General features: G+C 40.2%; 1 protein-coding gene across 6 annotated transcripts in view; it reads right to left on the reverse strand.

Moving 5' to 3' along the window:
* LOC136443594 (uncharacterized) overlaps nt 1-25118 on the reverse strand; it is a 60168-nt gene that overhangs the window by 21947 nt on the left and 13103 nt on the right. For 2 of the 6 annotated variants that reach the window (XM_066440884.1, XM_066440883.1), the window contains 3 exons: nt 5643-5748; nt 2134-3734; nt 1876-1961 (listed from right to left, as the gene is read on the reverse strand). In XM_066440884.1, the coding sequence (XP_066296981.1) occupies nt 1876-1961; nt 2134-3734; nt 5643-5748 (1793 nt within the window). Of the gene's footprint in view, nt 1-1875; nt 1962-2133; nt 3735-5642; nt 5749-6351; nt 6491-12195; nt 12326-17295; nt 17409-19191; nt 19202-25118 lie in introns of those variants that run through there. The other 4 variants (XM_066440889.1, XM_066440888.1, XM_066440886.1 and 1 more) reach the window with 4 other exon arrangements.

The raw sequence follows: 25118 nt of genomic DNA on the forward strand, positions 1-25118 counted from the left end.
CCTGTGTTCGTGTTAAACAGATTGGAACGCCATACGTGATTCTTGTGACAGTTTTGTCAATGGAAGTGGTTAGCATGTACGGTTAATTAAGTTACTGGTCGACTTTGATACCGTCAACAAATGGACTGTAACAGTTACTGCAACAAAAGGGATACCATTATCAGCAGTGACATCTAGTATACCAAATAGTTTACCTTTGACTTCAGTGACTACCAAGACCTATGGCTACAACACGCATGTGCATGTACAAAAACAACATTCAAGTGTGCATACATTTTTGTCTAAGAAAAAGAAGACTGGGTTTTATCAATTGCTTTGTATGTAAACCTCCATCTAAAGATATTTACAGACAAAAAGTTGAATGATTACAGTCAAACCTTCACAATTGATCACCTCTACAATAGGACCACCTGGTCAATGTGACCATTTTTTGGTAGTCCCTTTTCCCATTGACACAAGCATTAAGAATTCTGTCTATAGCAACCACCTGTCCACATAAATCAGATTTTATACCTCTACTGAGTGGTCTTCTTGGGCAACTTTGACTGTGTTAATTTCATAGTTGCTTGTAAGTGCCTCCTGTGATTATTTTTGGTCTGATCCTCAGTGCTGGATACCTCATTAGCCCCTAGCTCTGCCAAATATGCAAGCCAATTACAATTTAATCAGGCATGTCCAGCATTGGAAGATTTAGAGGAAGAGGGGGAACCCTTTGGGAAATTAAATTAGGATGCTAAGTACATAAGGAGATTTCTTAATAGCCTTCTTTTAGGTGGTGGCGGTGGTATATGTTCAGCTCAAAGAACAAACAGAGGGAAAGAACGCTTGATTACGGACGGATTAACGTCTGATAGCTTGCCAACAGCCGTTAAAGTCTGGACGAAGTTCGGCAAACACGAAGCCAGGCACGCTGTCCTTTCTGCGGCCGGAACTTTTGATGCTGTCAAGGACCATTAACAGAACTCAAACGCACAAAGCTTGGACAGCAACTGGAAACATTTGTTGGGGGATCTCTTGCCAACATTATAATTGCTACTTTGTTGGCTTTCCATGTTACGGTCAAGTGGCAATTAAAAGAGAACGTGTACACAGTGGAAGCTATTTCTACATGTATTGTCTTGCTACATCCATTAATAATGCAGCGTAATCTGAGTTGCACTGTTTCTTTAATTTGTAGGGCTGACTTAAATAGGACGGGGCCTTTATCTCATACAAAAATAGCTTGTTAGGTTGGACGGTAAATGGGTGTAGGTTTAAAGGTTTGTTCAGTACAGGTGGAGCTATTCATGAGTGTGGACAAGGTTTATACTACAGGTGGCAGTTATCACTAAGTGACGTGGCCATGCAACATTCGCGCTAAACCGTCCCTTGAACTACGGGGCAGCTTGTATCGCTCTGCCATGCATGGGGCCGATGAAAGACACCCTTGTTGTCCTTTTCGACTAATTGAAAATTCAACCAGGGATTGCGACTGGAAGGGATTCAATTTAATGGAACAGTTATCCCAAAGAAAATTGCATTCATCCTTAAGCCTGACCGTCATACATTGGGTCCGTTTTTGAATAGGGCATATCGTGAACAACATGGGTTTGGGTAGAACATGGCAAAACAGCTGTAACTTGTCTTGCACTTAATTAAAGATCATGCCCCAGGAGCATGCCCCTGGGAAAAAGTGCACTCAGACATATAATGCACATCAACAGAGATTAACACTATTAGTACATAACCTATCACATCTTGTTTTTTTCCTGTTTAAAGCACCTAAAATGTTTCTTAGCTGTACATAATAGTAGATCTGGATCTGTATTTTCAGTCTTTCTAAATCTTTGATTGGACCAAACATTTTTGACTTGATTAGATATATAAATGGCTTACCTCAGAGTTTGATCAGTGGAGACCACCTGTTGCTTAGGCAGAAGTTTGTGGCTTTGTAGAGTTGGTACATCAATGTCCTGCTGTACCTAGTGCAAACATTTTCATCATTAGAAAAACCAACTTTATCAATTCATCCATTGCTCATTTACCCCTCGAGGTTAAAATTTGTGACAGGTCTTGACATTACTATAGTAATAGTAATACCTGCATATATAAATTACGACAACAATAACAAATTTGTAAAGTGTAATACGGTACCTTTCTGCTTAGTGTTGTATTCCTCCTTTCAACTGGAAGATGTGAGGACCATTTTCTACTACTCCTCAACGGAATCTCCTTTGGCAAGCTCATTGCAAACTGAGCTGAACTGGTCCGAGAGCTCTGTGTCAGATCCTCTCTCCCGAAGGGCGAGCAATTGGACTGCCTAGAGTTCAAAGACCCCAGACTAGACACAGATGCAAATCCGTTGCTTCGAGACAATGGCATCATGTCTTCTTGCCTGAGTCTTGTGGAACTGCTGACTGCTGTGGGTCCAACACTACCGGACGCACTAGAACTTGAGGAATTTCGGTTTGATTGTCGGCTCGATGCCAAAGAGGTACCAGCGCTTCCAACACTAACAGAATGCGAAATGTCCCCTGAAATGCTGCCGGATGACTTTGGTCTGTATGGCTGTTGTGCTTTGGCTGGGGACCCGTTTGCTCGTAAAGAGCAGGCGCTATTGAGCACGGGACCGCTGCTTTGTGACGAGTTTGCCGAATGACGAGAGTACACACGGACGTTGGTTTGCTTTGAGGAAACATCATTTGACACTCCTGAGTTCAACGGCAGTGAGGAATCACCTTTCACTTCCTGCCATTCTGTTGGCTCATACGCTAAGGGTAGACATCTGGAATTTCCTACATTGCTTTGTCTGTACGTAGTGGGATGCGATTCCCGCGACTGCTTTGCGAGGATGGCACTGTCTGGGTTTGGAATAAGCCCATCCCATTCCAAAGTAGCCATTCGTGAAGACCTTTCCGTGAACAAACTTGACGCCCCGCTCTGCTCTAAAGGGGCCAACTCAGACAGGGTTATCGATGAGAAGCTCGAGTCAAAACTGTTGTTGAGATCTCCCTGTTCTTGGTCTGCGGAGTAGGGTCCATCCGGGGACACGCCTCCCCAATGGGTACTACCGTACTTCAATCCGTACGTCGGGCTCTGCGATGGCCTAATTTGCGGATACCCTTCTGTCTTAAGTGGGGTGGGCAAAGTGCGAGCCAGTCTTCGATTCTCAGTTGCGAATGAATCGTGATAGCCCAGCCCTTGCCTATGTTCTGGAGAAGTTGCATATGGAGGGGACACTGAGCCGTAGTCTGAGTGCTCGTAACTCGGGTAGTAATTTGGTCTGGGGCTGAGCGGGTTTGGGCTGGTCTGTAGGTCCCTCCAGGATAGTGGTTCGTCCACCGGTGGGGAGTTGGGGATCACATCCTGCATGTGTCCTTCATGGGGGACGTAATCCTCCTCCACAAATCCTTTGGCGGTCGCGAGACTCTGTAGATATTCCGCATGCTCGTCCGTGATCTCGACGAGCTTCACCCCTCCACCGGTGTTGTACGACGAGTACACAATGTCACTCTGGTACCACGGCGGCCCGTAGCCAGGCATACCTGAGTAGTGTCTCCCTGTAGGGGGTGCCGTGTATGGCCTGGGGGCGTACTCTGCATGTGGCACTCCCCAGTCCGTAACTCTAGGATCTGGGTACGCGTACGCATTCATGTCTGCTAGCGCCGTCGACAACTTCTGGGCACGTCCACTCGGGCCATCGGCGCGGAATCGTCTGCTTTTGTCGGGCGACTCTGGGCACACAGGGCTGCGCACTGCAAACATGGGAAACATTTGTCAAGCGAGTGACGCATAATGCAGTGAGAGCTAATACTAACACACGGGGTGTGTGTGTATTTACAGGACCGGGAAAAACATCAGAACGTCTAACCTGTGGCAAGTTAATAGGTCTTGACTGACTAGTCGGCCCTGATTCTTACCTATTATATGGCAATGCATTAGTCCAGTAATGTGCATATAGTGGTGGGAAAGCAAAGGTAAGCCTTCTCATGCCCACGTGAGTGTTTGCACGGCACTTTTGTCTGGAAGTAGAAAGAAAACTAAGTTCACTTTAAATTGGAGGACAAACATCTTATGCTTCTTTCTCCTTTAGGCACTAATAGCAGCAAAACTGGTGGGAACTGACATTTATTCATTCTCACACAGCCCTAGCCACGTCGCTCAACACCTAATAAAGACTGGAGGGGAAGTTTTTTTGGGTAAAGCAAAAGGACAGAAAAATACACAAAATCTAATGCAGAAAGAAACGATGAGAGATCCGTTCTTTTGTTTTTCACTGTATTCAAAGTTGCAGGGTTGATTCTGGTTAAATATACACCTGCCTGGGTTAACAAAGCTGTCTCCAAACTGTAAATGCAACAAAAGGCTCTCACATTCAGGTGAACACTTGACATACATAGCAGTGAATTAACATGTATAAATTATGCCTCTTGTAGTCATTAAATGAGAGTCACCATCTCTAATGGAAGAAAAGTTACAAATTGACAGAATAGCAAAAGACGCAGAGAAAGAAATTCACACCAACTGCTGGGCAAGCAAACAAAACCCATTTATGCCAGAATTTTCACACAAATTTTCAACCAAACAACTACAAAAAAGTTGTACAAAGTCCATCTGGCCAATGTCATCTGTTTCTTTGAAATTTTTGGTACCATCAATTTCCAACTTTTCGTAATTCTATTGAGAGATTTGCACAATGTATCATAATTTAGATTCCTGGTCAATGATTAGGAAAGTAGGTTTGCTTAGAGTGTCTAAGCTTCTTTCAGATTATAGTTTTTAAGTAAGGTTGTTTGAAGTTGAGTCATCTTTCTCCCACAAAACACAGTTTTTATGGTGATTAGTTGATCCTCTTCAATAAACCAAGGATACTTCCTTTCATTAAATCCATAGTGTCCGTCTGTTGGTATGCAAACACATGTACCACCTGTGTTATTATCCTGATTAAAGAACAAAGATGATCACAGTAATCCACTGTTTGACACCTGTGCCCAAATTAGAACTGTGACAACAAATGGTGACAATTGAGCAGGACCTGTCAACACTTCAGAACCACTTGAATAATGTTTGTTACATTAGCAAGATGAGGAAAGTACATACATTTGTTTTCTTTTTCTACCATCCACATTCATCATTAGTGCTGCAGTAATCAGGCAAAATATCCAGCAATGGTTTCCTGTCTTTCTGGTGTTTAAAAATTTCTAAAACTTCCTTAACATAAAAACTGTATAACTAAATTCTCAGCAAGTTTTAAGTAAGGAGGTTTTGATATTGATAAAACCTCCTTGTTTTTTTAGGATTTCAACTGTCAATGCAACTATCAAAAGTAAGGAAATGTGTGTTCAAACCCTTTGACATCATCTATGAAAGAGGGAGGGGCAAAGGGTAGTGGTCTTTTTGAAAGTTGTTTTGATAGATCAATGCAGTAATGCTGGCTTATGTATGATTAGTCTACTACATCATTTATGTTTACTTTATTTACAAACTGTACCTTCAAATGAAAATGTAAAGCTGCTTATGCAAAGTCCTGGAGGTAAAATGTAACATAAACATGATTCTGTTTGACCCATCTCACTATCTTGAGGATCATTTTGAGTATGATATCCTAGCAGACATGTTTAGAATCAGATACGTGTAGTATCGTAACACAGATACGGGCTTACCTGTCTTATTTACACCTGTGTAAGGGTGACGCACGTCTTTATGGTGTGTAGATTTACAGGCTGGGATGTTCTCTTTGCCCCATTCTGCGTCAAGCTTTTGTAAGACCTGTGTGCAAATGTCAAAGAAAATACAGGAGTTAGCACGTACATATGTACCATCACAGGATGCATACTTCTGAAAACATTGAGTCAGCTACGGAAGTTTGTACAACCAAGGTACACAGCAGACAAAGAATTTCCTACTTTGTATTCTTTAACGGCAGGGTAGCTAACTACATACTACATTCATCCTTTAGAATGCAGTAACCATATCAAAATTGTCCATACCAATGTCAATTAAATTTTCTTGTTACCAACTATTAAAAATTACAAGGAACGAACACATTCTCCTGCCCCACAACAAGACTACCTGGTAACATACATAGCAAGGCATGTCCTATTTGTTGGACAGTTTTACAAGAACCTTGCAAAAACTCTTCAACATCACGATTAAGTACCAAAACAGTTGCCAGAAGCAACATAACTTGCAGTTTATAACTTTCTGTGAAATCCAAAGAAATACTTCAACTGGAAAAAACAGTATTATACATTACTTCCTACAGGTGTTCGGTAACTAGGATGACCTATGCATGCCCTCTTGTACTACACTACGACTGCCCTAGAGTCACATGTTTTACATATCAAAACAATTCTCCATTATCAAACTTACCAGAAACATTCAACCATCCTTGTGAACAGAAGATGATAGACTTTCATAAACCTGAAAATGCTCACAAATCACTCACAGTTTTCCATACACAGGCACGGCATAACTAACCCTACCGCAAACACTCGCTGAGTAGACGGAAGCACGCTAAGAGTGGGCAAGCCTTCGCCCCAGGGAACTCTCGTCCCATGACCCAGTACAACCACCTTATTACACAAATTACGTCAGCCAATGACAGCAGACTTCTGTAGAGAAGGCAGACTCCATATAAATCATTCACTGATTAATTATGCAGTGTTAGAAATGCCATAATACACCCAATAATCAACTGTTGACGTCATACACTCAGAGTAGAAATTATGGGACAATTAGTGTTGCAACCTACAAAATTAAGTAACACTGGAAGCAAGCAGTCAACGCTAGCAACATCTTTCCCCAACTTTCAGGGAGATGTACAATGTAATCTGAGCTCCTCATCTGGTACCTGTATAGATGTGTAACACGATTAAGTTACTTTCCAGTCCAACCAACAAATCCTTCAGGGGCCGCGAAATTTGCCTTTTTGCATGAAATTTGCCTTTTTACGCCTGTGCTACCAGAAGGAAAACTGTGAACAAGAAACAATCCAGTTACTGGGACTGTGAGAGGGGAAGCCATCACAGATTCTTTCATTTAATTTTCTCAAAGGAACAGAATGGCTACTCTCTGTGACAAAAGTTGGCCTCGCCATCAAATGTTTTAGAAATGTTTTAGTGGACATTCTAGAGGATATCTTATGGGAGGAACCATAGAAATGCTTGTAATCCGTGTGGAATCTGCTGATTAGCACCAACTAGACAAGGGAAACACTGTGTTACACACAGGCCAGTTCCCTGGACACCACCATAGATACCTGTAAATGCTAACTGTCAAGACCTTTGACGTCATGACCCACATTTTTGTCCTATAATAAATCGCCACATTCTATCACCAGGACTCCCCTCAGATAAATTAATATCTCTCCCAGCTCCGCTCACCGAGCCACGCTTTCGAAAAATGCTGTCTATCGAGGAAGGCGCAATTATCTGACTCGAGAAGAATTTTTTCAGCGCAAAAACGAATCTAGATCGTTACCTTTCCATTCTTGACCTTAACAAAGCGAGTGAAGATTTAATTGGGCCATTAATGACATGACATCTGAATGCCCTTTCTTTCCCTGACTGAATAGCTTTTGTTAGTTTCACTTTCTGCAAAAGTCTTGAGACAACAGAGGGCTTTGTTCTCTTGCGGAACTTAGCAGCGATATTCATGGTTGCTGCACTCAGGAGTCTTCGCCGTTAAAGACGACAATAGTTGCTATGGGTACGGACGCAATCGGTCTCCATTAGGACTCACTTTTATGACCAAAGGTCAACTTTTGGGCCGAAAAAAAGTGTGGATGGGTCATATTTCCTAGACACTAACCAAACTAGTGAAAATTCAACAATTGAAACTACAGTAAAAAGCAGAAATTTACAACTCTAGTTTTCAGTATAAAACTTAAAAGGCAACACAAACAATAACGGAGCAAGCAAGCTAGAAAGGAAAGAACACGTCAAGTAGTGCTATAGCATGCCAGCAGAGCCTTTACATAAAAATCCAAAACTCTAAACAAGGCTATCAAAAAACTGAGTACAGTGTTTCTTACTGACTCATTTTGGTGGGCAGCTGCAGTATCCTCATACTAATGCTGGCATTTCTGCAAATCCCCCTAAGCTCAAAATCAACTGTTCAGTTCCTCAATGCTCCTGATACAAAAGAAGGTCTGTCAAATTTAGCTGTGTTTGTTATCAACTTTCCACTACATTTCATGGCAATAATCATTTGGTAAAATTGTTTGTACTCCCAGGTTCTAACAACAAAGTGCTCTCTCACCCGGATGGAATGAGGAAAGAAAGAGTATTGTGGAATAATTGCCTCCTGATATTATCAGTTCAAAACATTAGGGTAAAAGAGTATGTACTAGCTAGAGTCTGCTAATTATATACCATATACAGGTACTCTGGTGAGTCATTCTTATTGGTGAAGGGGGATTTTCTTGCACAAAAACAACTTGATTACTAGATTTTGGATGGAGGTGAGAGTGTATTAAAGTATATACTTAAAAGAGTATTTATTGTTCATGGCAACTTGATAACTTAAAAATTCCTGATCGTGTTTACATGTAAGTAATGCATTAGCCAAAGCTGAAAATGGGATGCCAATGTTTTCCTGTAAATTTCATCCTTTGTTCCCTTTGGTTGTACACCAGATACCAATTTACTGCCGACAACACTCATAATTTTACACATGAAATGACAGAATCTCGAAAAATTATGGTTATTTACTGTCGAAGCATATAGTAATTATTGCCATTATTGACCCATAGAAAAATATATGTACTTCAACAAAGAAATTTCTGGCAACCTTAACTTCCATTGTTTTTATGTCAGAGGCTGACAAATAGAATTTTCATATAACATTAAGTTGAACTTTGAAGTTGAATCAGATTTTAATGATTTACCAACGCAAATATCCATTCAGTGACAACTGTTGGAGACATGTGTTACTATGGGTTACATATGGTACAGTAGGGTCGGCGGATCAAACAAAAGTATAATTCTGTAATCGTCGCATAATTGCTTTTTACCACTGACAAGTGACAACAAGATTGACATATACTTTCAATGTTCCATCTAGAGGAAAAACAGTTCCAGTGGTTAAAAAAAACTATCACTTTTGCATCCTACATATAATTGATTGCCAAGTTTTTCTTTTTATTGAAGGGATAAAATTTCAACAACCACAAAACAAAAGGTACATATTTCTTATAAATTTGTCTGCTGTACAATATTCTTATTTCTTTTTCTATGTTTTAACTGGATTTTTAAATTCTCTCGGTTTCAAACTGAAGTCACCATATCAAGATGATAAACTTTACTTTCTCCATTGATAGGCCTTGATTGGAGGGACAAAACGTTTACTCAGGGTTGTACACTAGCTTGCAGTCACAGTTAACGTTGCCCACGTACAGTGGCAAAGGTCATTAACGTGTAAGCCACAAGTACCAAATAAAAAGACTGCCCCAATTTGTACAACTGACATGTATATGATCAAAGGGCACACACGGCGGCAAAGCAAACAGTCACAACAATCTTAACAGAGATTACGTGTAGGGAGGGATTTTGAATACTTTATCAAATGTGAATACCAGGGATTTCTGATACTTTATCAATGCAAAGTCAACTTTTTCCCCATGCGAAGGTCTGTTTACCGTACATATGGAGTTCTGGCCAACAATTAAATGTCAAATAACACCAATTAAACATGCATTATGTTCTTCATATTAGTACGAATCTCAAATATTTGCGGCAATTTCTCTCTACCACGAATTCTTGACACCATGAATACCTGTTACCAATGTATTACTGCGTAACTACAGAATTGTTTCCAACGTGAAGCCTTTTTCTATGTGACAATATAAAGTCCCAGTGAAAATGAATGAGTTTACGGTATCAGTTTTCCCAGCCAACCGGTAAGGACCTCTTAACATTGAGAGTTGTAAATCACCTAAATGGAGATTTATACCATTCAGCTTCCGTTACTGGACCAACCATTACCAGGTCATTAGATAAAGGCGGGCAGTTATGGGGAGCTAGGTATGATCCATACTCCCAGCGGGAAAGATGTAATTTAGAATTATTCATGAGGAAATTCAAATCAACCCACCTAAAAAAACATGTCATACCCAACCAATTCTAAAATAATACACACATAAACTGGCTTTAATCCTTACTGGATAACCTGCTAATATTAATAACTGCAGTTATCTTCATTAATGAACAGATTTTTACCACCTTGACTGCAAGTACAAAAAATAGAATTAGATTTAGACTAACAAACTGTGCATTACAGCAAGGTAATATTAGAAATACCATTTGTGACACCTGGCTGATCATGATCAGTTACCTGTAAAATTTCTCGAACTGTAGTTCAATGTTAGGTGCTTCTTCAGAAGACACAACACTAGCTATAGACTGCTCACTGACAGCTACCTAACCTTGGACAATGTAAATAGACAGTGACATCTTACCCGTCCCATGCCCGGATACGTACTGTAAGAGTCCTCCATATCAAGATGAAAACTTTCAACAAAACCAACAAGAGCTTAACGCTCCACAAACAAAGGCTAAGTCTCAGAAAATTGGCAACAAAAAAATGCTGTTGGCTGGCACGTTTCGCCACATTGAATGCTGGGTGATGCACGTAACAAGCAGGCATGCTAAGCCGAAATGAACTGCTCAACGCTATATATCACGCTAGTCAGCCTACAGTAAAATGACTTATTTCTTGTCTTCAGAAAAAAACATTGGACACTACAGTTAATGATCAGCTTTACGGTAGATATCTATTAGCTTCTTAAGAATATGAGTTTGTATAGTACAAACAAATGTTACACAGAGGTGTACTTCTAACTGGTTTGTAAATATTTCATCTTTTACTGTATGAAATGCAAGAGTGACACTGTTATCTCCAAATTAGGGCTGATGGCCTACTTACCATGTGGTAATAGTTCATGACTAACATACTGATCAGATGAGGCTGTCAAGTCCCATGTGCCAAGAGCTTTATCAAAGGAATTACTGATATGAATTACAGATATGTAAAAAATGCAGGATTTGCTTCAACAAGAATTATGCATAAAGGATGAAGAAGTTGATTTTCATGTGTTTACATATTAATACATAATACTAGCTGTCAATGTTTTGACTTCAAACATTTGAAAGCACAACCTTAATCATGCCTTTGTTTTCTAAAAAACAGAAATGGGGATTATGGATGATATATGAAGAAAACTTGGCTCTGTACTTACTAGTACGGTGACAATTATTCATGACATTTGTACTATACTGGTAGATAAAATCAAATTAGTTATGATTCCAGTGGTTTAAGCATATGATGTTAACAATAATCATGAACACTTTTTTCAAAGTCGGTCAATTGATGCTAAAATGAACCACCCAGTTTTCGTTCCTTAGTGAACATGCTGTCTACTTTGCAACAGAGCCATTAGCAACAGTAGTTGTTATTGATGCAGCTAAAACAACAAGCACTGAACTCCTAAGGTAAACAGAAGTGTCAACCAGGTGATCCCAGGTGTTCACATGTCCTTCTCACCTGTTCCCAGCAGGTCGGCAAAAGGACCACATACGCATTTAAGAAGTAACCAATAGACAGGAGTGTAGTTGAGAGATGACATTGGGCTGTGACTGATACATTTTTAAGTTTCTTGGCAATGGAGGGTAACCAACAGAAGCACCGTGACCCCAAACGGTAGGATTTGTCACCCCGTTCATTGTCTCCCACCCGTGGAAAAAAAGAAACGAAACACGATCGTACGCACACTTGTACGTGAACCACTGCTACTGTGAGCTCTTTTTATACTTCAGCATCTTTCCACCTTTCTCATAGGTTTTTGCCTGGTGAGCCTGATATTATTACACCTTATGCTCAACCTGCTATGCCAATGCCGTTAGCAAAAGCGCAAAATTTTAATGCAAAAATAATAACTACCAAGTCATTAGATCCAGAGCAAAGTCCTAACATTTCAAGGATACCTGACAACACAACAAACATCTTACAAATTTTTGCTATTCCGATATACAGCCTTAACCTACTTAGCAGACTTCGTACACAGCTATACACATGTATAACCAACTTACGTGACTACTGACAAAGGTAATACAAACACCCACAAAGAAGGAAAGTACAGTGAAAGTGTGAACACCGGCATAGATCTAAACTTAGAGTTACAACCTGCCCTTATACGTTATACAAATGTACATGTACCTGTAGCAGCTCGGACCCTCTCATGTCCACAGGAAAGCTAGAGAAGCCTTGTAACACACCATGGTATGCACCTAAACCTGTCGGCGAGCCGGTACTGAAAGCTTCCCGCTGAACCGGTGGTCCTAATCACTGAGTAAACCAACCAGGCGGATCGGTTTACAAATCAGGGGTTGGGGGGAGCGGGATCCCGGCTCAAGTGCCATTCAAGGCTATTATTGGCTCGTTGGCAGGCCCCTGCACAATAGTTACAAACAATAGCCTGCACACCTGGCAACCATTCCGGGACAGAGAGGCTAATTTTAAACTTGTATCATTATACTGTGACTTCTTTTAGTGTTTCATACCTCAAAACACTAACAAATGTATGTGTAGCAGCACACCAATCCCAAAGTTAGTTTTTGAACAGTAATTTTTCACTTGAGGAAAAAGGTCCTTGACCTTGAATGGTCACTCTTTAGGATGCCATGACACTAAACATATGCCAACAGGTTTATACAATACACGAAGAAAGATAGAATCGTGAATAATGGATTTGTGTATGCTACATCTACCAGAGTGCACCTACATAAAAGTCCACTGTACCTTATCCATGTAATGTAAGGTTGAGGAAGTATACATACCAGAACACCAACGTGAACAAAACAGTATACACTGTTACAAACACTACATGCAGTCATGCAAACTCAGTGACCTGACCACGACCAACATGCTCTAATTGTCTAATAGTCAAATAGATTTTAGAGAATGCCTTATACTCTTAATTATACTGTTGTCAGTGTTGAGCTTTTCAGTACCAAAACTAAAAAGTTTTGTACAACTTACAAGCTTAAGGCTGCACATTCTTGGCAAAGTTCCAGCAACTAAAAGCATCTTGTTGACTTGTACATGAACTTATCACCATCTGCTCTAACCCATCTATGATTTAAGGTACTGTAAAGAAGTAGCCGAAAAATACTACAGATATGTAACCTTAGCAACAGAAAATTTGCAGTTGTCATACTATGATAACACAGACTAAGACATACCTGCGATAGAGACACTTATGTGACAAATGCACTAACATCTTCACTAAACACATTTAAACCCAAAACAAACACATACCACAGCCTCGGAATGTCACTTTTGAGAAGGGTCAGGCACTGAAGAAAAGTAGCTAATGTCTATCAAAATCGTCCAACACAAAGACTTACTAATAGATAGTCTAAATCATGCCATTTATAAAAAAACACATATCTATTCATACAAAATATGAAATGACGAGCTTCAAAAATATCAAACTACTTGGATGTGTTCTTACACCACTATTCCAGGTATCTGACAAAAGTAATAACTAACACCTTGATTTCCATTCAAATGTCTGGTTGAGACTCCCTTCCAATATACTTCCCCCATTCTCATGACTCTGTATATCAAGCTCCAGGTGGAAATAGCGTATTTGAATGGAGGGCAGAGGTTATGGTTAGGTTCCTGTACACTAACCTGGGGCACGTTTGTAATAGAAAAGTGGGTGGCGCCCGGCACAGTTGGTCCCCAAGTTTGTGGATATTGGCCTTGTGACAGATACAAGGTCTGTGGAATAACTTACAGATGGTGGTTGGGAAACCAGTGGTATCATATGAGGCCATGACAACCTAATGTCTCTAACTCTAACTTCTCAGATTCACTGCTTCATTTTTTTTTCTGCTTTTGAATTTCCAAAGGGACAGAAGGGACCCAGCAGATATATGGATACCAGGTTAGCAAATGCAAGTCATGTCTAACACAATATTACCATCTAAATTGAATGCACCTGTGTCCTTGATTTCACTATGATTATCATTGAGATATGAAGCCTAAAATAACTCAAGCATCAGGCCTAGGCAAGTCATAATGAATGAAGCTGTCAGCATCATAAATGCATGTGTCATCAACAGATTCTGAGATTAGAACATATACCATGATAATGGATTCAAGTACATGGATGATGTCAAAATCAACTGCCACCAAAAGCATTGTATTTGTAACCTTCAAATTCAATGGTAACAGTGAAACACAAGAGGCGAGGAAGACAGTCCCCTTCCTCCCGGGGATCGAACCCAGGCCTGCCTGCCCATAGACCACATGCACTAACCACTATGCTAAAAGGTTTGGACCAGTTAGACTGGTCTGTTTGTGGCGCTTGAACCCCACTGTTACAGCAACAGTTACACATCTCAAATAATAGCTTACCTAAAATTATTTTCCAACCGGCTTTTGCCAGTAAATCAATACAACTGTACTAAGGCGCAGTTTACATTACGTTTTTCGCGTCAGCGGCGAAATTTCCCGCTGTCGGGAGGCCGCTGTCGCGACGTCTCTAGACACACCGCCCGGAAATCTGACAGACACCTGCGGTGCTTGCATTTCGCCATCTTGTAGAAAGTATCGGGCGTAAGCATAACAAAAGCAAGAAACAAAATTGTATGATTGTACAACGGTAGACGGCGTCTCCTCGCCCGTATTAAACTACAATGCAAAGCCTTGTTTATGTGTAGATATTCCATGCTCATCACTCGTAAATGTGGGGAGGGGGGCACAAGTACGATAAATATATCCGCGGGGAAATGAATGCACGGCACAAAAGTCGCCGCGGATCCCGCGAATCTCTCTCTATATATATATACCGGGGATCTAAGTAGACTTACAGTATGCTAATCAACGCGTGCTTTATGCTAATCGCCGAAACCCTGACTCCCGCTGACGCGAGCCCGACGTATTCTCTTTAGACGGAGTTTGAAGTTGACGGGGACTCCCGCTGTGCTGACGGGCGACGGCTTCGAAGCTGACGGGAGAAAATTTGTTGACAGCGGGACTACGTCGACGGGAATTGTCTTTACACGGGGTTCCCGCTGTCGCCAGTGGCGCTGACGCCAGTGGCGCTGACGGCAAAAGTATAATGTAAAGAGAGCCTAAGTATCCATATTACTAATCAAAGTTATGGCTACACACATACAGAACAGATCGATACTCAACAATTTATTGTTATGACGCACACACCATGAGCAATTATGACCCTTGATCCAAGCACCACAAATTACATCGATCTCTGCCAGAAGTAAACAATGAAAGCCAATAATTACAATAAATACATAGCATGCAAATTTACATGGACAAAATTCAATGGCTGAGTCAAAAGGGCAGACCACACAGCATTGGGAAAGAAGAGTTTGTGACAGCTACTAAAAACAATCGCTGCATGTCAGGAATATTGAACACTATCTGGGTTTCTAAACTTTTGAAATTTAAATTCAATAGATACATGTACACAGGCACCTTGAGACAAGCAATCTTTTCGTAAAGATGCCAGGCAAAACAGCTTCAATCTTTTCTGTAGTTTTATGATAGAATTTTTTTTGACAGCTGATTTAGATTACATAATTTTTTCTGAAAATATGCCAAGGTTGAGCCTTTGATCGAGTGGTGATTATCAATTCGCAGTAAGGCCATGTTGTTTAATTATATGGATGACATCCGCGCGTGCATCAATTTTTGTTCATTTCCACACAACAAAGGTTTTCTACCATACTGTAAATCGTGGAAAGCAGCTATAAAATGAGCAAATATATGCCGTAAATTGCAAAAAGATATTTCGGAAAACTGATACTAATGTCTGGAATGCCAAACTCAAAGAAGGTGTGAAAGACCAAAAATGAAGAATCCATTCTTTGGTATACGATTCTCTGTCTGTTTTGTAATTTCTTCAACCTTCCTGACCACATAGATTTCATAATGAAGGCAACTTTTTTCTTCGAAAACTTTTTTTTTATTCGCACGCTCGCATCAGTTTTGGGGTTCCCAGACGATGCCATCCATATAATCAAATCAACATGGCCTAACCCTTCATTGGCATTGCTGGCGATCACACAAACCTAACAGAAGGAAAAGGCATTCCAGCAGGGAAAAAAACTGCATGGCATATGGACTTGTAGTTTGCCCTGCATGAAGGAAAACATCTGCCATTGCCAATGACTTCCACACCATACCAAAATAAAGACCATAAGGCTTGCATCCAAAATTGTTTACTTTCCATGCAGACCAGCATTTTGCCAACAGGACTGTCAGCATTAAATACTTGTGAGAAACTGAAGAACTCGAGTAGAACAGCAATAAGCACACAATAAGGAACCAGAGATAAAAGTCTTTCTTCTTTACCTGAAAACAGTGAGACAAAGCCATCGAACTTGCTTTTGCATTAGCTGATGTTTTGAGTGATACCATTTCATAGAGAAGGGAAGGTCACAACATATCTATCATTAAAAATATAATAAACAATAATGTTTGAATTTATACCGCAACTTTTTGGACGCTACACATACGTATACATTACAGTTTATAGAAATATAGATACTCTCTCAAGCAACCTGTATAGCTCTACAAAAGTGAACAAAATGAACACCCCTCCAAAGTGCACCAATCCAGTGTTCCAACAACTTGTATGAAGTAGGTAGCAATACTCCGGCTGTATTGCCAATACAAACTCAGCCATCTCACTTTCAAAGAAAGCACAGCACAAGAGCGTGCTATTTCATCACGGTCCATGCTTTTGAAAGGACAATCGGTGAACGGTAACAGGCATAAGTATCAACAGACACCAATGTCATAATACCGGACCACAGTGGTTGAACAAACTAATCATTAATATTCTTCCTATGTGGATCCATAAACACTACTTTTTACCTGTGTCTCAAACGGCAAGAATAACAACCTTTGACATTTTTGTCTCTGGTAGTCCCATATAACAAAGGCCAATATACTGATCAAGTGTCAAGAAAAAGAAATGATTTTTTTTCATACGTACATGTAAGATTCTGTCACTGTAGAGTTTATCCAAGTAAATGTGACATATACAAGCAAGTAGCTGTTGAACATTCAATCAACTCAAGAAGCTCTTATCTGAACCTGTGTAAAACTTGATTGCATTATCTTTCATCAATAAACAACATCCAATTTTTGGTTTGCCAACTTGTCTCTACCACGAGATAGATAAATCTAACATATCACTTTCCACATGTTCCTATCCAATGGTCACCAACTTCTACATCTCGCAATATAAAAGAAACAAATCTCAAATGTTGTACAAACCTGCTGGCAAATTCTTGAAGCAACCTTCTTTTGTCTCACAACATGACAACTGAAAGCCTTGGCAACAGCTACACTTTTATCATATCTTCTGAACAAATCACTGTGTTGTTGTCTATGGCTCTTTGAAGCTCAAAACAAAGCCTTCATACACAATGTAATCACCAAGCTGACAGTAAATGTGTCATAAACATGGCAATCATCCGGAATACATGGCTTCTGCCCTAGGGCTATGGCTGCAACATTCTTTTGGGTTAGACAACATTTCTATGATTGGCTGGGTGTTTGGGTACTGGTTTAACAGGGTTACTTCCTGTTCATTCACAAATCACAATTTCAAATGGAAAATCAATGTAAAAACAGTAAAAGACCATAGATTCAGGTAGAAATAAAGGAAATACAGAGTCATTTCTATTGGAATTTGAAACATCCCTGGCTGATTTCTCTCTGTATACAAAAGACTGTTCCAAGCTGTCTGTTCAGAAATCTCACTGAAAACCATTTTACTTCCTGTGAACACAGCAACTCTTTCATAGCTTTCCAAAGAGACAGGAAGTTCTAACTATTTGGTATGGTGTAAGTACATAGTACTACATGGTTTACTTTTACTTCACCAGTATATCACATACACACATTTTAGTGGTAACATATGTGCTGGGCATGGTCACTGGGCATACAAATCCACAACAATACTGTTAAATTCCACAGTGTACAAGTTAGGCATGGACTCTACACTTACCTACATTTCCTGAGGTTGGCACACCATTTTGTATTAGTCCAACCCTTTAGACAACATCTGAACTCTGCACAACAGTAATCCCAAAAGCGGTCCTCCTTCCACTAACAGTAACAGCTGATTCCAAAGATGCCAAGTGGGTGGCACCAAAATGAATGGCTTGACATTTACCAGTAGCACCGGGGACAAAGGGGGTCTCACTTGAAGTAGTAAGCCTGCCCTTGTCATGCAAATAACAAGCAAGCTTGGGACACAGTGGCCAACTGAATGGACGCTGCATACATTTCCAAACTGTTACAAAAGTCCCACTGCTGCGGTGCTTTACACCTCTCAATCTGAAAATGGTTCAGCCAAGACGCTTGCCATGGGGTGCTTACGGATCATACCATCTTCAAGATGAGGGTTGTTCTACTGTGATGCATAACAAACCCTCAGCTTTCTACTCAAAATTTCTTGGTTACTAAAACTATGTAGGACTGACTTGAATCTTCAGATGGTAGAAGGGTACGAAGAATTATGCTGCTACATCGAAGTTCTAAAGAAAAGTACGCAAAAGGGTTTGAAATGGCTTGACCCAATTCTGACAGTTTCTTTGCCCCAGGGAGATGTAATAGCATCGCTCATTAACAAGAGTATCTCTTGGGGGTCACATCTGGTTCTACATGCTGAGAGATGCCACTACTACAAGCACAGTCAAGTTTTTGTCAAATGGTATTGCATGCTGTCTTGACAGACACAACAGTAAAGAATGTTATAGTAACTTATACATACATTGCCATCTGCTAAAAGAGAGGCTACATGTACTAAACTAAGTACAGTACAGGGTGAGTGTTGAAGGCAGTATGATATAAGCCAATCAGCAAGATGCATCTAGCTTTATAGAAAAATAAGCTTTGGTGAGATATGTAATGAACTACCTTTTTCAAATTTCAACAAAGCAGAGTAAGAGTTGTTTAATGTTTAAGTGACAAATTTGAGATCATCCTCATCCATTTTTACTACTTTGGAAATGACATGCTAAAGTTCAAAAGAAGAACAGTATTTTCCAATGTGATTTAAAAAAAAAACTGTTGTTGAGAAGTTCATGATAGCAATGCTTGGACAAAGAAACTAAACATGGAAAACAAACATATTAAGCCTCAAAATCTAAACTTAACACTTACCTGAGAACCACCTTGCAAGTGTGCTACATGTCAAGTTGATCAAGTTGTGCACAGCCAGTTTGAACAGCATATATACAGATTATACCGATGAAACATAACTTGTACAATACTTTCTTCCCTAACCAAACAAGTCACTGAGCAGATTGGTGGCAACAAGACAAATGTATCCAGCCAAGGATTGGAAACCTCATCCCACAGAGTTGAACATGGGACACCGCAAAACAACAACAGCGCTGTAGTGAAAACTTTGGGCCTGACCTTCGCTTTTCTAATCCAACAATTCAGGGTCCTTGGCACTCAAGCCAAAAGTCTCCAATGACAAGAGTTGTTTTGAAAATCTTGGTGATTTTTCTCTTTCCCAAAACCTGTTCTTTTGTGGGTAGGGCTTAGCCTTTGTAGGGACAGGTGGGTGCGAATGGAGATAATGTTTAGGAGAGATGTAATTAAAAAGCAGTTCTGCTACAATTGGTTACAGATTGACTGCTCAAATTTAGAGCTTTTAAGATGAGAAGGTGCAACGGCCTTCAGCAAGGTTTGCTCAGCGATGTAAAAATGTGCGTCATAACCAAACATGTGGCAAACCCACGCCAAACATACCAGCACGAGACCAAAACAACGACCAACAAATCACACAAAGTCAGGCTATCGATGTCATAACTTACGACTTATCCTGGAGTTTGGCATGACAAGAATTAAGGTATAAAATCCAGTGACTTAACTACTGTGGCTGCCAAACTACGGCCAGCACACCAATTGTGCTACTCCATATCAGCCGGCATTAGTAAGGTACATGTACTAATCAAACAGGTATCTCCTAGCAACCCGTGCTTGTGTTAGTAAGAAGTACAAGCCTCACACCAACACAGTAACACTGGACAAAAGAGGGACTAAATATCATTCTCATTTGTTACTTAGGCAATCAGAGGAACAGACAAGAAGTCTGTAGTAGATCTATTGTGGATTGCATCTACACCCAGAAAAACGGACAAAATGCTTTTTTAGCAAGACGCTTTGCATTCTCTCCTACCTACCATCTAGTGATGTCAGTATTAACACAGTTGAGTGACAGCACTTTTGAAAATAAAGTACCATTTTGAATATAAGAATTTTTTCTGTGCTGTTAGTCTCAATTTTATGTTAGAATGTTGATAGCAGTAAATTGTTTAAGTTTTGACTGATTTCCAATCTATGGCATTTCCAACAGTACTGACATGCACTTAACAAATTCTTTGGTAATTAATATGCCAATTACATTAGACAGGTAAAATCTATCTATTTGAAAGGAGGATAAATTCATCCAATCACTCAGTACAATCAACTTGTTGCAAAGGTTGGACAACCTTACCTTATCAAACTTCTAACCGTCCCTAAAGACTAGGAAACAGTGCAAGAAGTCCTGTTTGGGAATACTTCAAAGCTAAGGCCCAGCTGGATAAACAATCCTCAGCAATACCTCCACACTATCTGCTCCAACTGTTGCAGAGAAGTCAATGCCATAACGCATGTTGGACCCTTAAAACGTTTGACCCCTCCCCTAAGGGTCACACCCTCCAGTAATTGACGGCCTTATCGAGGAGGGAAAGAGTCGTTAAACAGACGCAGTTGATAAATTTGTGATTGATGGGAAAACAGTCAATGTTTAGCGAGAAAAACTGGGGTTTGGCAAATACAGGTTGTCCGGTTTAAGCAAACACTTGAATGGGTAAGCTATCTCTGAAGAGGCTAGTTTCTGTTATACAAGTCTCTACATCAGAAACATCTCCTTTACTTCAATTGTCGAAAACCCCAAAGCCTAAACAAGCCTATGTGGATTGACTTATAACCCCTGTAGTATCTTATAAAGGGGAATCAGCACGCTGATACCATATATAACATGATACCACATACCTACAATATAATCTCACTAGCAGATACGTTGGGTACTGCAGGCAAGGGGGAAATGGACCATTCTTTCACTTCAGTTGAGGTGTGACGTTATGGAACGATGTTCACTTGGAATGTCATGGGAAAAGATAGTCGCTTGTAAACCAACACTAACAGCTTTGACATGCACTTGATATTGTATAGAATCTGACTAATAGATAATTTTCAGGCAACTACCTTGCTTGTTGACATTGCCTTGGTCACTGTGCCACCTCAAAAGACAGGCTCCAAAAGAAGTCATAACATCCCAAATTAACAATACAAGCAGAAGTTCAAAAGTGAAGGCCTAATTCTAAATCACAAAGTTGGGTTTGGGTCCCAGTCTACGTCCTGGCATTCTTTTCAGGCCCAGTTTGCAAGCAGAAGTTGCAGAGGTTTGAGTCTTGTGGATGGGACAAGTTTACAAGGGGGTTTTCAAACTTTCTCAGGCAGCTCTTTTGATAAACAGACTGGAACAGGTGGCACTTCAGTACTGAAAAAACCTACTCCTATGAAACTCAAGCAGTAGGATCTTAGCTTAAGTGTCTTCAGGGGAGATGCCAGATTAACTGCTCAGTGAGTTGGAGGAGTGTTATCATGCATAGTCTCCTCAAGCTGACCTCAATACCTCGGATAATCTCCTGAATCATTTCCAGAAAATCTTGCTTGTCTTTCCTACAACATGGGTTCAGCTGTACCCAATCCTGCTTAAGTATGCAGCTTTACATGATGGTTTACCAGTGCCTTGTAAATCTAACCAAATAACAACAGCACCTTAGCTATCAACAAGAGATCTACGGTTGATAGATCTGCGTATGAAAAGTCCCTTGGCTTCTTCAAAATGATCAATAGCCGTAGAATTCCCACAAAGGCATATCCTGGAGAATGATGATCCTTAAAGTATAAAGTATTCTCTTTTGTAAAGAGATGTGGCTAGAGGGCTTTTGTCTTCCAAAGACTTTAGTACTGTTTTGATAGCGAAGGATCCTACTTGACTTATCATAGACCCGCAAAGCATAGAGTTCCTAAACACCTTGCAATTTGGGGGAAAAGTGGACTTATCAACCTGGATTATTAAAAAAAAACACATCAAAACTTGACCTAAAATCAAAAGACCTGTAAACTTCATGCAATCTTGGAGTTTATGGGGCCTACTCAGAATATCACATGCATGCGTTATTCTACAGGTAGACCCTCTGCCATTTCAGACATCTGTTTTGCCTGGAGCTATTCTGATCATGTTACACAGTAGCATGAGAAAAACACAAACACCTACCCACACACAGGTGCCACTGCGGCACTGGGATGGACAGCATTCTTCTGACCTCCTGCCAACTCTACAGAGCTCTGATCCTTCCTCAGATATACATATACAGATATACTTCAGTCTAAATTTGGCACACACAGCTCTAGTAAATATAACAGTTACTGGTTACACCTTTTAAAACCTGTCAGAACAACTTTGGAACATTCCATTCTGAACTTCATGGGCGACATGTGGACAAAGGTGACAACAATGTCAGTTAAAAATGAATTTAGCTAAGTTCGTCCCGCATGCTTCATACTACACCTACGAGGACTAAACACTTTTAATGACAATTTTCTTCATTTAATACAAGTTGCTGTTACATAAAAAAAAAATCCCCCCTCAGGTAAAACCGACTAGGTAATTCCAGGTACGATTACTAATCAGACTAGGCACCAGCAAACCTATCAGTCCCATAGGGCACATTTTCCCCGTTACTACCCTACATAATGATGACAATTCTCCTGTATCAAATTGTCCCCTTTGAATGGAAGACACTTCAATAGGGTTTGGTCTCAACTGATACATATGAATAGAACAGGTACAGTTTTGTCTCTCAGGACAGTCAAGCTTGTATTCACCTGAAAGGACCCAGTTCTCTTATATTACAATGGATGGACACACAAATTTAGAGATGCGGAAATCTGTGCCAGAAACATGTTATTCAGCACTGACTTTTGAAAATCATAGGAACAACTTCTGAACAGAGAAGAATAAAATATTTAAGTAGACCGGAAAGAGATCTGACAATTAGTCTCACAAGTGTCAGGAACTTAAGGAAGGCAATTTGTGAATACAAAAAGATAGCCATTTGAATGCAAAAACATTCTAGCAGGCAACATGTCCTTTAAATGTCGTAGATACAGTTTCAAACCTTATGTAACGCAGTATACTGTAGCAGATTTAGCAATCAAGTCATTTTCAGGCCCAGCTTTGATTAATTTGTACTGACTGTTTTTTCTTCTAATATAGAACTTACACATTAAGGTGTTTTACTCAAGATATCATGATGCCACTCTCTTCTTAGCCTCCATAGCAGGCTTTGAAACGGCTTTTTGGGGGGCTAAATAATACACTTTTTGCAGCCAGCCCATAACTATCAGCCACCCCGTAACCATCTCGCCGGTAATGGTTACAGGTTCAGGGTGGCTAATAGTTACGCTGCAAAAAGTGTATTATTTAGCCCCCAAAAAAGCCGCTTCAAAACCTGCTATGGAGGCTACTCTCTTCTGCTTTTTACGAACATGTACATTGTACCCTCCAGTGTTTTCCTTCATTTCATCAACTTGATTTGAAAGCACCAATTAGCGCTATCTTCTTCAAAAGATGCTGCTATCAGTTAGCTAGAGTGATAAGATAAGGGGTATTACTTACTTGCATCCCCTGGGTGACTTAAGCCTAGCAGGCATATCTGATCTATAGTGGTCTAATCAAGGAGTGGGGACATGGTGTTCCAAACAAAACCACTCCACAGAGGCACGGCAAACGATATCGAACATGGGGAAAAATCCAATCATCTCCACAATCCATTATAACGGATCACCCACACGTGGTGATATCGCCTTTCTCTTTGAACAAACTGTATACACGGCCGTTAGGACCCTGGACTTAGGGGACATTCCCTCTCACTTACAAAGCTTTGTTTGTTTGCAGCGGAGGATTGGTAAATAACTCATCAAAGGAAAGAGGCAAGAAATATGGGGTCAGCAAAAACCTGAAACCAACTGACAGCCTGATCAGAATGTATGGGTAATAACATGTGGTTCGTACCAAAGAAACGAATTGATACTATTAACCAGATATCGAAGGAACTTAAATTCATACCTAGAAGTTAATAATCTATCTGATTCATTTGTCATTAAGGGACACCAAATTTACAACACTGTTATAGTTGTTACTTGAATCACCTAGGCAACCAACTCTAATCCAGGTGTCGTATTTCTTGATTTGAAGAATTCTTCCACCAGAAGGACGGAAGGAAGTTTCTGTGCTATATGGACACCCTTTCTCAAATATACTGATGACTATCTTAGTTTTTGCCACAACAGATAATCTATAATGCAGCTTATGCAAGGTATTACAGTTTAGAGCTGAAATTAAGTACTGTATATATGTATTGATGGTGCACAGAAAATGATACCAGTGACCCAGTGTATGGTTGTTACTAAGTACACAGATAACAACGGCCCACTGCAAGGAATTACTCTGAAAAAAGTGGTTGTCTGGGTATTTCTATCTCCAGAGGGAACTCTGTTCTACTTATCACACTAACAGTAACACCTGGATGATATATCTATTTTTCATCTTAGTAAATTATATCTACTGATACAGCTATCTATTACATGATGCATGTGGCAATTTGGTAGAAAAACTTGATATTGATGAGTAATCTCACTGACCATCTTTTCTGGGTAGATCTACGATAAGTATTTGACATTGCACAACTTCCTTACAGAAACTTTGTCTTGATGGTTGTCAGACTTGCAACTACCTTCAGTTTGATAAAACTATGCTATCCTGCTGTCCTGTGTCAAATCAAAGACATATCACTACAGGAACGCCACAGGTCACAAGAAACTACAGGATATTGGAACATATTCCACATACCTGGTGCCCAACAGTTCATAAAGCCTCACCATCGTCACCCTAAACGAAGCAGTGAATGTCTTAATGGTGTAGAAAACAGGGCCGAAATCCGTGAAGTGTCCCGCTCAAAAAT

This window comes from Branchiostoma lanceolatum, chromosome 10, assembly GCF_035083965.1.
Source record: "Branchiostoma lanceolatum isolate klBraLanc5 chromosome 10, klBraLanc5.hap2, whole genome shotgun sequence".
In the NCBI taxonomy this organism is placed as follows: domain Eukaryota; kingdom Metazoa; phylum Chordata; class Leptocardii; order Amphioxiformes; family Branchiostomatidae; genus Branchiostoma; species Branchiostoma lanceolatum.